The 17,827-nt window shown below is 35.7% G+C and overlaps 1 protein-coding gene across 1 annotated transcript; it reads right to left on the reverse strand.

The window, feature by feature from the left end:
• Positions 1-12,762: 12,762 nt before the first annotated feature.
• LOC134647659 (uncharacterized) lies at positions 12,763-17,440 on the reverse strand. Its single transcript, XM_063502015.1, has 2 exons — positions 16,808-17,440; positions 12,763-16,325 (listed from the first exon to the last, which is right to left on the reverse strand). The coding sequence occupies exons 1-2, from the start codon at positions 16,828-16,830 to the stop codon at positions 13,910-13,912; spliced, it is 2,439 nt and encodes an 812-aa protein (XP_063358085.1). The 5' UTR covers positions 16,831-17,440; the 3' UTR covers positions 12,763-13,909.
• Positions 17,441-17,827: the final 387 nt, after the last annotated feature.

Consider the following 17,827-nt stretch of genomic DNA (forward strand, 5'->3'; position numbering starts at 1 on the left):
TTAGCCTACATTATAATAGTAATTATTAATTTAAGAAATTAAAAGATATTAGTCAGGAAGGATAGAAGGAAGGAAGAAAGGATTAACTAATTTGTAAAAAACATACCAAAGTAAAGAGTAAAGACGAGGTTAACTAATGATAATGCAAAAGGCCGGTTAAGTACCTATATTTTTAGTTATCACATGATATAATAGCAATATATTGAGCTCGTAATTACTCAAAATAATACAATTGGTGAAGGTAGCACATTAATTAACTCCTTCATTAATTGAACACGGACAATTTGACCACTTTCAAACCTAAGGTCAACTACAGTGATAAATAAGACATTACATTGAAATACGGAATACATTTTCTCAATCAACCAACCAGATTAATGGACCAAAATTGTTGGTAACAAATTGGTCTATATTAGATCCATGTTCATTAATCATTGCAAAGACAGCGGAACGAATTATTTCACCAACTTACTTTCTTGATCTACTACCACTAGCTTGCGTGCGATCGAATTTGAAACTTGAAACGTTAATTATAAGACAACTTTTCCAAGCATACGTTTGGCAAAGATAAGAGGTATCTAAATTAAAAGAATTCGTGTACAAGGATATGCTATCTAAATCTGAATGAGCAGTGTCATTAGGTTGTTGTCGGAAACAGCTGTTTGGACATTTTGAAATTTCGAAACCGGAGAACGATTTCGCGAACAATGTTGTAGAATGTTATTGCGGTTGTGATAGATAGACCAAATTTATTACATGCAAGTTTGACAGATATTTAATTGTATCTATTTATGCGCCTAGAGTGACCAATGTTGGATAAAGCCCTCCATTTTTCCGGGTCCCTTGAACAGTCTCCCACCACTCAGTATAATAAGTATCAAGTTCATCTCTATCAAGGTCTGAAGCGAAGGTAGAATTATCTTTGGGGATATATATTTGGGATCAGTGAAACATATAAATATTGCAGTGTTTGAGATCAGAGGGCCTACAGCCAACACCAAAGTTCGCAAATTGCGGGCATCTTTCTCTTTGCTCTCTTTCTTACTGCAATTAAGACATAATTTAGAGTGACAGAGAAAGATGCCTGCAATTTGAGAACTTCGGTGTCCGCGGTAGCGGTAGGCCCTCCGCAAAAACTTTCTAAAAGTTACATATATTGATTGCGCCTGCAGAGAATATTGCAGGTGAAGTAATTTTGTTTGTCAAAATATGTCAGGACGATGGCGCGACTCGTTTTTATTCTTTGGACAACACATTTTCTACTAGAGCATAGTTTTTGAGATACAATAAGAGGCCAAGGCCTTTCTGATGATCTAATAAAAATATTATTGTAACGCCTAAGGCCCGAAGAGCGAGGCCAAACTGCTCCATCTAAATTCTAAATTTTATCGCTTCGTTTTTTCACAGGTTTTCTGTGTTTCTTCAGAGTAAACACGCATTTTTTGGGGTAATACAAAAGATAGATTGCCATCCATATACATAATTTAGTTTCACGCCTACAAACATACTTGTTTTGAAAACGAAAAACAGGGGAAAAAGTTAAGAATTAGGTTCAAAAATTCATATTTTATAATTTTAGTTTCACTCTTTCGTCAAATGCGAGGCTCTAAATTAATTCGCTAGAGTCATGAAAACGTCACTCACTTGTGGGATCTCGAAAACGGCTTTAACGATTTCGACAAAATTGGGTATATGGTGGTTTTCGGAGGCGAAAAATCGATCTAACTAGGTCTTATCTCTGTGAAAACGTACATTTGTGAGTTTTTATAATTATGTTTTTCGAGCAAAGCTCGGTCTCCCACATATTTATCATTATATAAAACTATTACATCATTGAAATATAACTTGTCCATAAAAACAGTTGCCTTATTAAGAAAACATAAGTCCAGTCCAGACCGATTATTGATATATTACTTTAAATATTACTTAGTAAAATGTTCTATTAAGCCGACAGCCCTACAAACACCAGCGTAGGAGGCAAGGATACCCACCACTTAATGTTATCCCATTAGAAGCATTGTCGCCGCATGGATTAGCTTAATGTTCTTACGATAATGCTGCTAAAATGCTATTTGAATAGGCGAGTAATTAATTGCGAATATGTAATCCAACTTGTCTGGCAATGATCTTGTTATGAATGTTATCTTTAAAAGAATTACAAGTGATATCAGTAGCTTGAATTCAAGCCGTTTCAAGTTTATTTTTTTGTGTTTTTGTGTTGAAGATTTTTAATTTCTTAACACCTTATAGTACAGCTGTTTATGTGTTTTATTTTTCATGCATATCCTTGTAATCCATGTAACACTCTGATTACATGTCCTCAGTTACCACAGAATGTAATCCCATATTTCAAAACGGGAATAACTTATCCATGATAAAGATGCAATGTTGTTCTCTCCTAGAACAAAACGTTACAGAGTTTGTTCAAGGCTAATGTTTAAATATTTATTTATTTATATGAGCCTAGAGTGTCCCACTGCTGGGCAAAGGCCTCCCTCCTCCCTTTCCACGTATCCAAATATAGCTAAGTTTTAAGTAAATAAGAGTAAGGTAAACGTACTAGTGCTCGACATGCTAATGCCCTATAGATGACACCCTGCTGTCACCTCTATTGACAATGAGTTAAGTTTCAATATGACATGTACTGCTGGGACCGCGTCGAGCACCAGTACGTTTACCATACTGCCTACATAAGTAAAGCCTGACCAGGAATATATGATCACGCGCCATGTAGCGGAATTTCACTGGAACTAACTTTTTCATACTATACTGAACTGTCGCCCTATACATGAGAATAACAGCGCCCTCTTGACAATGATCATATTATATTTCTGGTCAGACTTTAATTATTAAGTGACAACGCAGAACATGGAACATGAGAGTTGATCAGTTGACAGTCACTGATGATGTTCAAAGGGTTATTTTAGGTAGGAACCTAGTTTTACCAGAAATTTTGAGACTGGTTAATTTATTTGTTAAATGTTATTCATGCAACGTCGGTCATTCTCAAAAAACGATGTCTGCGGTCTAATTTGCCGCGACCCATACAAAATGTATGAGAAGAGTCGTGACAATTAGACATATCTAATACCTTTAAACGAGCAATTCTTGTTTATTTATATATTTATTTATTTATATATATATATATATTTCGGGGATTTCGGAAACGGCTCTAACGATTTCGATGAAATTTACTATATGGGGGTTTTCGGGGGCGAGAAATCGATCTAGGTCTAGGTCTTATAAACGCGCATTTTCGAGTTTTTATATGTTTTACGAGCGAAGCTCGGTCACCCAGATATTTATTCTTAGAGAATGATCAATTTATGATGTTCAACTTTTTTTGTAACTTGTCATTTAAATTCACGAGCATTCGAAAGTTTCCTAGAACCCAATATTAATTAGTAAAAATTTCTACACATCTAAGAAATTACGTAAGAAACTGCCATCGGATGGTTATCGGACAAAATTATGGCATTCGTGCCATATATCGAAGCTATAATCCAGGCAGGAATGTAATACCTAAGATTTTAGGTCACTTCTAAGAACAGTCAACAAAAACTTAGGTAAATTCACCGGACGCCATTTTTTTCGACTAAAAAGTCGTTCATCATTCCAAGGTTGCGAGCTAGACGTGTACCATAGACTACCTCATATATACGCAGCATTATAAAGGGTAGGGGGTTTAATACCTACACTAAAGGTAATGTGTTAAAGTCAATGTGGCAAATTCCTATGCTAAGTATATTTCATTGATTTTCAATCGTAGGAAAAAACACCTGCTTTTGATTGTTGAAACTAAAAGCAATCGCTGCTTTGTCGATGGTGATGATGATGATTATCAGTTTTGTTCGTTGTTCAAGAAAAACGCCAGTGGACGGAATTGGCCACGTTGTAACACTGAGTTATATTCCACACCGTTGTGTAGGTACGCTTCAATAGTAGATTATGTCACAAGGGAGCAAAATAACATACCTATTAACGGCGAGGGCGTATATTAAAGTCTAAACGAAGCGAAGGATTCTACAATATAATAGAATTCCGAGAGTAGCGAGGGATTCTAAAGTAGGATCCTGAGCGTCGACCTAGTCCCACACTAAGCTCAAATAAGTCTTGTGTTGTATAATAAATAAAACTTACCTATATACATAGAAAACACCCATAACTCAGGAACAAATATTTGTGATAAACTCACAAATGCCCTAACCAGGATTCGAACCCGGGACCTCCTGCTTCATAGGTCACAACCGACTAGAGTCTGTGCGGAAAGAGAAGAGTCGTGGAATGGAAGTACCTTCTACGACTCTTCTCTTTCCGCACAGACTCTAGGCTAGAAGGCTGTCAAATATGCTCTGTCTAGGGAGTGAGTGTACGGTGACGTGCACAAAGGATGCTTGTCTCGTTTTTACAAAAAGTTTTTTCGCAATGTCATATGTGTAGGTACTAAGCCGAAGTCACGTTAAGGTCAACCGTGTTTGGCTTAGGTATTTTCTTATTTGGCGTCGTGGAAAAAAGTAAACTTGATTTTTTATAGTCTCCGTTTATCTTTTTTAGAAGGCGAGGTCACATTCTTGTATGGGAATCCGTCTGTGATTTGGGTGAATGATATTTCTTGGTATTTTGATAGCGAACGGACTGTTTAATATAAAGTGTTGTATACCTATATGCAAATATTTAAATGACATTACGTTACAATTCTCAAGCTCTCATTCTCAATAACCCAGGTATAAATGTCCGTGATAAACACATAGATAAATACTTCTACCGGGATTCGAACCCGGAACTTCCAGCTTCGAAGACAAGGCACTACCTACTATGCTAGGAGACAGAGGGCCTACCGCGAACCACGTTCGACGTGCTGCCTCTCTGTCGCACTTGTAAATTCGTACGTAAGTGTGACAAGGAGGCAACACTTCGAACGTGGTTCGCGGTAGGCCCTCAGGTATAACGAAGGGACCAATATATCCGTGTTAACAAGTAGGTAGGTAATCTTACTTTCCATGAAGTACTTTTCCATAATTATGACGAATTATTTATTTCTAAGTGATGATACAATGTTGGTAAATCGAAAGGCAAGGTCAGTATAAATGTCATAATAAAGGTAACAAACGATTCTTATTACTCTTATTAGGCATCTGGGTAATTCTTATTCTTATGTCTTTTTTTGTGTAACACGTAAGAATAGCATATACAGTATGTATCAGAACGAAAGGCCAAGAAATAGATCCATTAATGTTTAAGTCATACTGAGCAACTTTTACTATGGAACCAACCCCGTAATCGCGAAAAAAAATGTGACTCTCCCATAGGAAATTTCAACATCAGACCAGCAAAATATATGAAACATCCAATTTTTTTTCCGCGTTTTCGGGGTTGGTCCCATAGTAAAAGTTGCTCAGTATGACTTAAACATTAATGGGTATCTTTCTAGGCCTTTCGTTCTGATACATACTGTATTTTTAAGAAAATAAGTAAACTCTTTATCAATAATTATACTTAGCAATTTACCTCTAGTTTTAAGTCAACTTAAATTTATTGTCCTAAGAGTATTAAAAACATATTTATTACAAGTTCGAAATGTCACGGACCGTGTAGTGTGACTTCCTCGGATTTTGTGATATTTTAATTTATTTTGAAAAAATATGATGTGATTTTGTATGAATTTATATCACATATAAAACACTAATCTCTGTTCTACATCACGGTTTAAAAAAAAATCCCATTTTCAAAAGCTAATATTGGTGATTAAATTGTGTATGGTTGATCAATCAATATCGTTTATTTGCAAGAATAGTTCATTATAGTTACAGGACGAGGAGGTGTAGTGATGAGATTGGCCCCAATTTAATTTCTGATATAATTGACAATTTGATTGTTTCATCCGTTGTAGCTTAGAGAAAAATTAAATTAACAGAGAACTGTCACAGTCATACCACTTTTATTGCCATATACCTATCTTTCCCTTTTATTTTTATTTTTGATACACAAAACAGCAGCAAAAATGTAGAAACTAATTTTAGCTTTCCTGTCCCTCTCGATGCTTGACAGAGCGCTCGATCCTTGAGAAAACGAGGTACGACCAGAGATTACCTAATAATAAAGATTGGTACCACATACACCTCAGAAAAGTGCCGAAAGAGCGCATGTGTTGGCTTCGGCTCCTCTCACGCCTCCTAAATGTCCGGCACGGCATTTAATCCGTGATGGTAACAAAGAATTGGGTAAGGATTAGTAATCCCTGTACCAAAGCTCATTTCTTATCAATTATTTGTAGATGGCGTCACATTGGAGAGGATGAGTATGTTTACGTACGTTAACAATAAAACTCTAAACTGACGCTTGGGATACCTTAGGTATATTTTTATTAAACACCGGTAGGTAAAGGGTTAAGGTTTACCTATTTAACTAATATAGTATAACAATGTAAATGTATTTCTTATATAGACATTTTAAGCTGGAACATTTTGTTACTAACATAAGTTTTAGTGAAACAAGTGGATATCTGATGTTTGGGATAAATAAGTTCAGTTCTAGATATATGGCATTAAATGCAAGATGATTAGATTTCCCTAGTTTCTCGTTTTAGAGCATATTAACATGCACAAAAATATACAAATGAAATTCAAGTAATGAAACATGGATGAAATTGACTGTCTCCTTTGTTAACTCGTCTCTGCAGCGATGCTATCACTTCGGCCTTACTTTTATTTCTACTATTTCACTTTGATGTGAACTCCCACGAATCACGCTTTGCAAATAAAACTAATTGAAATGTGTAATTTTGTAAAGTTTATTTTCATTCCCATGGCCCGGTTGTTATAACGGTTGCACAATATGAGATTGTGATTGCGGTATGTCAGAAAAAGGAGTACCTAAGTATATTCTAGTGTCCTTCGTCAACGGGTGCGGTTCACTTTATATATAACAACTAATGCTATATAATCTGTCGATATAACGATCAAGGGATATAATAAATAAAGCATATATTATACATATTATTGACATAATTATCTTTTGGTGTATCCCTTACATTTCATTATAGTGTCAAAAAGGCCCCTACGTGTTGGCTTCGGCTCCGCGCACGCCTCCCAAGCGTCCGGAACACAATTGTTTCGTGTTGGGTAAAGACATACATAGGAACCATAGATATTATACCTATAGTTCCCCTGCTTGTTCGAGCAACATCATGATCAAACAATCGAGATGGCGCATAATTTCTTGCACGCAATTAAAAAAAAACTTCCCCGTTCCTCTTTCATTCGCGTAATTATTCATCAAGGCTTAATATATGCATTACAAGCCTCAAGGTTCGTAGAATAACCGGCGCAGTTCCAACAATGATGCGGAGGAAGTGTTTACAGTCATTAGACGGGCCATCTGATTGCGATGACGCAACAAATTATACTGAAAGGTTTAGGAGCCAGTTTACAACAGTTTCAGGTAAAACTAGGAAAAAAAAAATTATGGGCCCGATTCGGATTTTGTAATAGACATCTATTAGATATCTTTTAGACATCGCCAAGATACGATAACGATATGTTTAAGATCTAAGCTGTCAAATTTGACATTTCCGCGATTCTGGAAATACTCTTGAACGATTTCCACAAGATATTACTTAAAGATTTAATTCACATCTAATAGATATCTAACACGATCTATCGTAAAAGTAACATTGGTTGCCCGAATTGCGCTACAAAAGAGAACTAGTTGAAATCTAAACTATAACGTATCTAGAATGGATCTAGTACGTGTCGTCTCTTGTGAATATTTTGAAGTTCGAATACGGCAGTATGATCCGTACGAACCGTTAAGTCACACGAACCTGGCCGCCGTCATACAATCGTAATTACATTCTAATTTTAAAACGACTTGCTGAAATGACATGATTGGCATAGACATTCAAGCAATTGATATCTACGAGTATGTCTGGTTCCTGGGGGCCGATTTTTGAAATTCGACCGCTCGATTTCGTGTATTTCGTTCAGTAATATCTCCACTACTAGGCATGTAAATTCTACTAATAGAATTGAAAACGAGTGGTCAATACCACTAGATTCCCAATTTGTATCGGTCGTATTTCAAAAATCAGCATTTTGCCGTTTTTCACCGATTTTCGAGTGACGAAATCGAACGATCGAAATTCAAAAATTGGCCCTAGGTTTCGTTGATATGAATTTTAATACAAAGGAAATATGGCAAATAAACGTTTAACAAACTAAAATTATACACGTTTTAGGTATTTGATTTGAATTACATTTTTACCAGAACAGACATAGTCGTAATGTCACTCGTATGTTATTTGAATAATTTTTATGACAAGTTTGATGTTATTACAAGACTGTTTTAGCTTGTTGTTTTAAAATGAGAAAAGTAGTTTCCTTTTTCTGTACCCAATCTAATAAAATAACTAGGCAAGGTTTCTCTCACAGGTTTCTCTATATTTTTTACACCTTGAAAATCTAACTAAACTACTTTAAGATGAACACGTTCATTGTAATTGTAACTCGAACTTGACTTGTTCCCAACAATTTGCATTCATTTGAATGGTGGAACTTAATTTAATCGTCGAATAATTATCACTGTCGCCGAGTGGAAACAATGTTATATCGCAATTGTAGCTTGTATTGCTACTCGTGGGTAATAACATGAATAAGATAATTAATATTTGTAGGTAGTTTACTTTACTGTTTTCTTTTACACGATGGGGTTGCCAATGCTGTGTCCCCTCTTCTCTAATAAATCTCAAGTCTTTCACTTTGTAGACCTCACCATCGCATATGACACCGTTTGGCACCAAAGAACTGCTGTTCAAAGTGTTCAAACTACTAAAGGTCACCCCTGTATCAGGATATACAGAATAATTAAAGACACCCTCACTAACAGACCCTTTCAAGAATTATTGGGAGACAAAGCCAGCCAAACTAGAATTCTCAACAACGGATTACCTCAAGGATCGGTATTAGCCCCCATATTATTTAACCTTTATATATGACCCCGCCTTTTCTCACAAGATAGTTAATTCTCACGTATAGGTACCGTCAATAATTAACGATACCTATACGTGAAACGAATGATACAATTACTGTATTAAATCCACAGCAGCTGGAATTGCGTGATGAAAACACATTAAATTAAAGTATTTATAAACGTAGCTAAGAATGACAATAAGTAACACACCTCATCCATATTTATCTAGATCAAGAAACATATCTATAATAATATCTACTTTATAGTTCCACAATCATACAATCTAAAGAGGAATTAGTTAATGTATCTAGTTTTCCCGCTTTTCAATGGCAAGGAAACGGCAACTTTGCATGTGATTAACACAATACTTTGTTATTGTTAGCGTCAGATGGAGGTCAAGTCAATTAAATTACATTTCGAGCAAGAGGTCCGAGAAACTGTGGTAGAGCTCCGCTTGCCCTCCACGCCCCCTCGACTGCATGAAGCACACTGTAAAAAAAAACACCTAATTTTATATATTTACCCAATCTTCTGGTAGATGGCGCTGTTACGACCGGCGAAAATCCTACATCTCGCGAACGTTTGTTTATTGTAGTGTATTCATACGACTTTAAACTAGTTATCGTATATGTATTTGTGGAATTGTGTGGAAAATTCAGCCAGATTAATTTTATGTTAATAATTAAACTTGGGTGTTTAATTCTTGCTTTCCTTTCGTAACTAGAGTGCAAAATTGTATACACATCCTTCCTCTACCTAATAGGCTACTTAAAACCTCGGACCTTGTACGCGAACTTGGAACTTTCAAGTGAAGTGTTTAACAAAATCCTCCCTCCATTTATTTACCACTCTTTCCCGCGACTTCGCTCGGTCTAATTCACATATATTTACACGACCTTATTGTCAGTTGAGTGTCTTAGAGTTAAGATGTTTGTGAACTCGACTGTACCGCGCAGTGCAGACTTAGCTTGGTCTGACCCCTTGCAAGCTAGTGAGGGGAAACCTTTTGTAGTAGATACTTACCTACATCTAGATTATTACTTAATTATCTGCCCACTGTTGATAACATAATTAGATTCCCTACTTATAAAAGTTTTCAATAACATGAGATTTTTCACTTTTCTCACGCAATAATAGCACAGATTATGTAATAAATAATAAATAATTATCTAAGTGACTAGTGCATGTCTTTAGTGCAATTCTTTGTTATTACTTAGAATAGGTAATAGAAAACGCAAGGCCGTCTGGCTATTATGAATACTTGCATTATAGTTGGTTCTTATACGTCTTATAAGTTGGTATATAGAAAAAACTTTATAGGAAGTCCTTTTTTATTTAATTTTTGATTTAAAGCTATGGCATTCCCACAATGCTCAAAAGTTAAGAAAACACTATATAACAGTAACAAAATATTGAGTTTTACTACTTACAGTAGGTACCTACTTACTTACACATAAAATAGTTAATTTCGATACAAGTGCAAAAAAGAGGAAATTCGAAACGAGTGGCGATAAATTAAAACACGACCGAAGGGAGTGTTTTAAATCGACACGAGTTGCGAATTACCTATTCGCACGTGTGTACTAGTGCGGAAAAGTAGGGCATATGTACTGTGAAATCTGTTTTCTACTCCCGTACTTTTATTTGCCATTTAAAGGGTCGTGCACACACCTTTAAACCCCTATCTTATAGTTGTCAAGACAAGTCTTTAGTCTATTCCCCAAAAAAGTATTTGTGCATATACACGCATTATCTTTTTGGCACTTTTACGATACTTCGTGTAATCACCACTTAAAAAATATTGTATAAAATACATTGTTGCCAACCTACTTTTAATTGTCATCTCTGACAGATGAGTGAACCATAGACACATTTTTATTTCATTCATTCTTTTCCCGCCCGTACCCTTCATTCTTTGCTACTTATGTAATGAAAAATATTTGTTAAATTTACAATTTCATTTCAAAGTAAGTGCTTGGTCGTAGAAAAAGTATTATATGCAACGTTGTTTAACTGAGTCAAAAAATACTCGTGGCGTCTTTATTAACAATTTTCGGCTTCGCCTCAAATTGTTACTCACGCCACTCGCCTTTTTTGACCTCTCTTAAACAACGGTTGCATAAAATACTATTACAGTACATATGGGGCTACTTTTCCGCACTAGTGAGTAAAATAGCACTTTTCGTGCGTATGTCGAAACTTTAAAGTGCCATATGTACTGTAAAACGTTGTTCGATACACGTGTGAGTTCCTCTTTTTCGCACTTGTATCGAAAATAACTATTTTGTTACCTGTTACGAAATAGGTAGTACCTATATTAGCGACATTAATTGCTTTATTAAGTAATAAAAGATTAGCCGATCTCATTGAGTAGGTAATTCAAAAAATATAAGTTATTTTAGAATTAAGTACTCAATGAGACCGGCAATTTTTTTTTTCCAGTAAAAGTGGAAAAATTCGCGAGAATTGAACTCGCGACTTCGGGATATCAGCTCGGAATTGGAGTTTTTTATTCCTACCTTATCATTATTACTAAGCATTGTGGACATCGTGATATCGTTCGTGGACCTTGAACTGATTTAGACGATATTCGGCATGGAGATAATTCCTAAGCATGAATTAGACGTAGGATAGTTTTTATCCTTGAAATCATTCTTCAAAAGGGATGCAATGAGGGGAAAAATGTAATCTTACTCATCGAAAATAGAACACATGCTTGAAGTGTGGAAAATATATGTACAGTCTGGTAAAAGGTTAAACAACGGAATGGGACTTAGGAAAAGGGGAGATAAGGATGTTGGTAAATTATCCTGGTTTTAATTATGCAGTAAGATTTAATGACTTTAATTGCCAGGTGTGGAAAACGCCGCGGAACATTAACTAATAGGTCATGCTAAGGATTGTCTCTGTCATTAAAGTTTTTGTAACGCTTCTATTGACTTATTTGCATACCTACGCTTTTTTAATTATCAGCGTATTACAACACTTATACTATTGTTTCTTAAGCGTTTAGTTTTAGAGTTCCGTAGCCGAAGGGTACTGGGGCAGAGGTTCTCGAGTGGCAACCGCCACCCAGAGGACAACACTTGCTTACTTCACTGGCTCAGTGACCCAAAAAAGATCTTGGTCTCTGACACAAGAAAACGCCACTCTGCCCTATTCTGCGCCACTCTTCACGCCAGTAGGATACTCTGAGGTCAGAAAGGTATTTTAAGTAGAACAGCGTTACTCTAGCGGTATCTGCAAGGGCGTTGCCAGCTGGTGGGCTAGGGGGGAGGGGGGGCAGTCGATATGGAATATGGCTAAGGGGTGGGGGGGGCAAACATTTAGTTACAGATTTTAGGAGGGAGCAGCTGCCCCAACCACCTCTGTACAGTTCGGACGAACACACAAGTTTTCTCTCCTGTGGGCAATAGTGTGGGTAAGTGGGCATTTTATCTGTTTCATTAAAATGCATGCAACATATATAGGTATTGTCCACGAAACCTACTTGCAAATGTACCGTTAAGGAAAGACCAATATAACTTTAACACTCAAAAAAATATAGGGGGGCATCTTAAACAGATCAACCTAGCCCCAAACTAAGTAAAGCTTGTACTAAAGGTGCTAGGCGGCTATATACATACTTACATAGATAAATACATACTTTTATATCTGCCGTCCTCAAGCTAAAAGGCCGCAAAATGCAGCAGTGCCATTTTGAGAAATGAGCAAAAAACGCGCGAAAACATTTTTCTTGAAATTAGTAGGATATAAGCATATACATTAAACGTTATAATATAGTATTTAATTAGTACTATTTTTTAAGTCAATTTAATTTAGTAATAATTCTTAAAAAGTGCTCTAAATCATTAAATTTCCGTTCTTGGTTTGTACCTGTTTAACAAAATTACGCTAATTAAACGACTATAAGGCAGCTAAAGTATATTTAGCGGTCTTTTAACTTTGTAATTTTATCTAAAATTGAATACGTTGTACAAGTCATATGAAGTTAAAAAGTAGAACATAGCTAAAAGGTGACTAGTAGATCTAACCGCCTTTTAGGTATGAATAATAAGTCAACTCATCTAATACATCAAAGACTAAAAGGTGATTAAAAATGTTTAAACGCCTTTTAATTTAACAAAACCATTTGTAATTGTATCGTTTAAAAGATTTTGTGAATTCAGCTAGATAAAAAGGCAGCTATCTTCAGAACAAAATGTAATAACTGCTTTTTAGTTTACAATCATTTCAAATTACCATAAACAAATTTAAGAAGTTACTTTATTCAGAGCAGGAAGAAAATAAATAAAAGACATAAGATACTAAAAATCAAATGTAATCCAAGAAATTAGCGTTCAATCATTCTCAAAATAATATTTATTTGAAGTTCAAGTTAGTAATAAACTCTGCTAATCATAATATTACTGTGGGACAACGTAGGAGTAAGCACATCTTAATTTAATTCGCTTTGCGATCTTCTTACATGCTTAAAATCACAGTTACGTCAGTTTAATGTAATTCCTAATTAAAAACACCCCTCAGTCTTCAGTACGAGCAATTATTTTAATAGTAAAATGGCTTACCCATATTGTTTGTAATTGTACTATAACTACTATAACTTTTTAATACAGCTAAATATGTTTTAATCATCTTACAGAATTATCCATAATCGTTTTTAACGAAAAGGTAGATAGTCAGTCACAAATCTTACACAACTAATGACAATGATCACAATTACTTAAACAAGTAGATAACAAATTCGTATTTGTACTTATGGAGATCAATCAACTTTATTTCTACTTAAAAATTAAATATAACATATAAGTCAGTGATCAGTCTTACATGATTTTTAAGAATAGTGAGGTAGAGAATACTACAGGCGTAATACATGCCCGATAATTAAAGTAATTAGGTTCTTAACTCAAATAATATGTTCATTAAAACTAATAGCGACATACTACCGCGATTCTGGCAAATCGCGCCAAAATTTCAACTTATGTGTAGGTATTACTTGTGAGCATTTGTTTATAATTTCCTTTTTTCTACCAACGTCGGTACCTTTGGGATCGACTCGTTTGGGAAAAGTAATAGGGCTTGGATTCTTCAAGTATTTGTCATTTAGAAAGCGGAGTTGCTGGTAATCATTTTTGAATTCAGTTTTGTATGATAAATCATAGCACCCTCTAGTAAAACATGCTTGTGTAATATCACGAAGGTAAACACGTGGATTCGAATTTTGAATTCTACGCTCTGAAGTAAAGTTAGGCACGTTAATAAAATCTTCAATTACCATGGATTTCACTGTTACTTTTCCCTTGTTCGCTGATCCCACTGATTCCGTAAAATCAGCAAAGTCGTAAATTTTGCCTTTGTGTTTCATGGACAATTCGACTTGATGATGAAACTGGTCACAGCTCATGAAAGTGTGACCAGGTTCGAAGTAGTACAACGTTATGGATTCCGTGCCTATATAATCGCTATTAACCATATGAACTAGCATGGAATATAAAAGCCAGTTCTTGTTCTGTGCACTGCAGTTATCAAGCCATATATTTACATGTTTGGTGTCACGATATTGCAAAAAGAATGAAAAAAATGCACTCATTATGTCTTCTTGCTTTCTTCCAGCTATAGCGTCGTGCCAAAGAACAGCGTAAGGTTTAATACTAGATGTTATTTTTCCCAATGGTGCAAAGGTTTGATTATATGTAGCAAGACGTAAACAGAATATTATTTTCTTAAATGTGTCCAATCTTGGAAGCATTATAACCTTTTGCAAATCAGCACTAAAATATATATTATCCGGGTCTTGTTCAGTCTTGTGTTCTTCATACAATTTTCTAGCTGCAACATATTTGTCATGATGAATCGCAAATGATGTGCAGTCCTCGCAGTTATCTAGAATATTTTCCTCGATATTATGAGAACTTTCTTTTTTGTGTATTTGGTAGCTTTCGCAAACCTCACATTCTTCATTTCCTAAATTAGTAAAAGATATATTCATTTCTTTAACGACCTGCCTATATAATTCGTAAGAAACTGGATCTTGAGGATATTTTTTGCAAAAGTGGTCATGCATAAACGTGATAGTTACGTCGCTCGGCAAATATCTACGGTTAGGAGCATGCGCTCTTCGGTAATGTGGTTCTAAAGGATGGAACGATTCAACGTGTTGACGAAGTATTTCTCTATCGTAAGCTAATGTCTTAGTATGTTTTCCACGTGAATCGGTCAAATCGTCATCAGCTAAAGAGTTGTACAAAACCTTGTCATTCGTTTTATTAAATCCGAGTGTAGTCAAAAAAAATATTTTACAAACTGCCACTTTTGTATCATCATGTTTTCTTAGGAAAAACGTTCTCCTTGGGGCTCGAAGATTTGGTCCAGTCTTTTGCCTCTTAGGTACAACTACAGGCACATTATTTTGTATGAATAATCTTCTTTCTTTCCATGTTAAATTCCAGTAACTGTCGTTAACATCCTCTCTCTCTTCATCTGTCAATAAGGTAGTGCATTTTTTATGACATTTTGAATCGCACCCTGGCTTAACCAGATATTCCAATCGCTTGTCTTCTTTCTTGTCGGCGTTTCTTTCACTTAGACTTGTATCGTATTTTTTTCGCTTAGGTGCAGGTGAACTTTGACCATTTTCTCCAGATAAATCAATACTAATCTCTTCGCTATTGTTAATTGTGGGTATATAATTTAACTCCGTAGTATTCCTTCGTTTTAGAATTCTTTCACCGATTTTATTAGTTTGGGTATCGGGTATGATTTCTATGTTAATGGTATTTCTTCGCTTAATAATATTGGTTGTATTAAACATAGACATATGGGAGTGCTTATTCGGATGTTTATTCAAGACTGGGGCCGCAATTTTATTTTCAGAATCATCACTACTACTCGTTTCTGGAATATAATTTTTGTCGCGCACGGAATCATCGGATGAAAAATCATCATCTCTGTGTGACGATGAAGAACTTCGGCTGCTTATGCTTAGCTCTTCATCACACCTTAAATCAAGTTGTTTTTCAGTATTGGTCGCTGGGAACGCTTGTTGGAGAAGATCTACGGCATTCGACAAAAAGACAGAAGATTTAGATTGTGTGGTAGCGTACTCGTTAAAATTATTAAATATATCAGATGTGAGTGAATAATTCCTGCGATTGACTTCATTTACCATCTCTTGGACACAATGTTTAGGTAATCCTTTTTCCACAGGTTTTTCGTGTGATGACGTGGGTTCCACATAATGATCAGGCAACTGGATGTTATGACAATCGACCGAATGATGGATGTCTTCACTGTTTTGGTTTGATGGATTTCTACATCTGTCTAAAATGGTTTTCAACCGAGAGGTCTTCGGTTCATACCTGGAGCAATTAAACATATTTCTATAAGTTCTAGGTGCCTACCTTATCCTAAAAAAGTAGTTTTTTTGTCCCGCGTAGGTATGTGAAGTGTACTTAACTGTGAGAAGACGTCCATAAAAACGTTTTGGTCAAAAAAGTAAGATTATGTTTCCGATTATACTATTAATACAACTTATGCAACACACTACAGGCAGACAGACAATTTAAAGATTGTTTTATGAGTTCTCATGATTGTTTTGTCTCTCCATCACCAGGCAAGCTTCATAGTACATACAATGCTATTAAACATATCTTCACAAGATATACCTACACATCAAATTAGTTCCCAATTGAAAATGATGAAGTAAAATGTACATTGAGTAGAGTACTAAACTTGACTAAAGAAATAACGCGCCAAAACAGGTGTTAAACTATCTATAAGAAGGTCGTTAAACGGTAGGTACATAATACTTATCCCAAATGAATACGTAAAAATACTTTACCTCGTGAGTTTGCGCGGCTGCATACTGGAATTGGCGGGAAACTGCGCCCGGTCTTCACGTGCCACACCCTCACTCGACGGGAGCGCCCGCGCAACTGATTTCGTTGCTTCGAGCGAGGATCAAGTAACCGCCTTATTGATATGGAATACCTAGTTACCGCGATATATTTCTGGAACTGTCTACTATTTTGTTCTATCATTGCCAAATTAAAAAGCCGTGACGGCCTTAAACCGATGCATTTGCATGTATACCTTTTACGCCTATACTAACGACAAGGCGGCTAAGCGACTTTAACGGCTTTTTAATTGTGTATTTATAGCTTAGCTGCTATTTAGTTTGGGAGTAATCATCATTTGGCCGTAATATTTGTTACGCTAGGGAGCAGTTAAAGTACAGTAGCCACCTTTTAGTCGTGGAAGTTGCAATAACTGTTTTTAAGAGTTGTACTAAATACCCGATGTCAAATAGTAAGAAGCAGTTATTGGCCTTTAACAGCCTTTTAGTGAATTTTCTAATTAAAAACTGCCTTTTTGCTGGTAAAAGTGGCAAAATGGTGTATTTAGCCGCTCGCGGGACGGCCGTAACTTCGCGGTTTTTTCACATAGAGCTATGACACCTAGATAGGTAGATAGAGAATTGTTTACTGTATCGCGCTGTGATATTAACTCAAAAACGTCGTAAGAGCCTTTAACGGCCTTTTAGCTTGAGGACGGCAGATATATAGACAATACCCAAGAATGAAATGAAATAATTTATAATTCATCCCGTTTAAAACTTATTTATAATAAAATTGGTTCAATATAAATACATAGTCGCATTAAAATAAATGTCCCGTTATCTTGAAGCCAGGATAAGGCTAATAATGACCGTACGCGATGCTAAAAAAGATTGAAAAAATAGTGAGATGCATTAAAATCGTCCTAGGAACAAAAAAGGCTAGCAGAAGCCCACATATCCGCTCGAAAGCCTTAATGATTCCACTGGACAAAATCTAGTTTTTATCCTGCTATGTAGCCATTT

Source organism: Cydia amplana, chromosome 4 (assembly GCF_948474715.1).
Source record: "Cydia amplana chromosome 4, ilCydAmpl1.1, whole genome shotgun sequence".
In the NCBI taxonomy this organism is placed as follows: Eukaryota; Metazoa; Arthropoda; class Insecta; order Lepidoptera; family Tortricidae; genus Cydia; species Cydia amplana.

Bases quoted from the DNA above. Each gene is read 5' to 3' on its own strand.
- LOC134647659 (XM_063502015.1), bottom strand. From the start codon at position 16,830: ATGCAGCCGCGCAAACTCACGAG. The intron at 16,326-16,807 runs GTAAAGTATTTT...TAATTGCTCCAG, and splicing joins CAGCCGCGCAAACTCACGAG to GTATGAACCGAAGACCTCTC.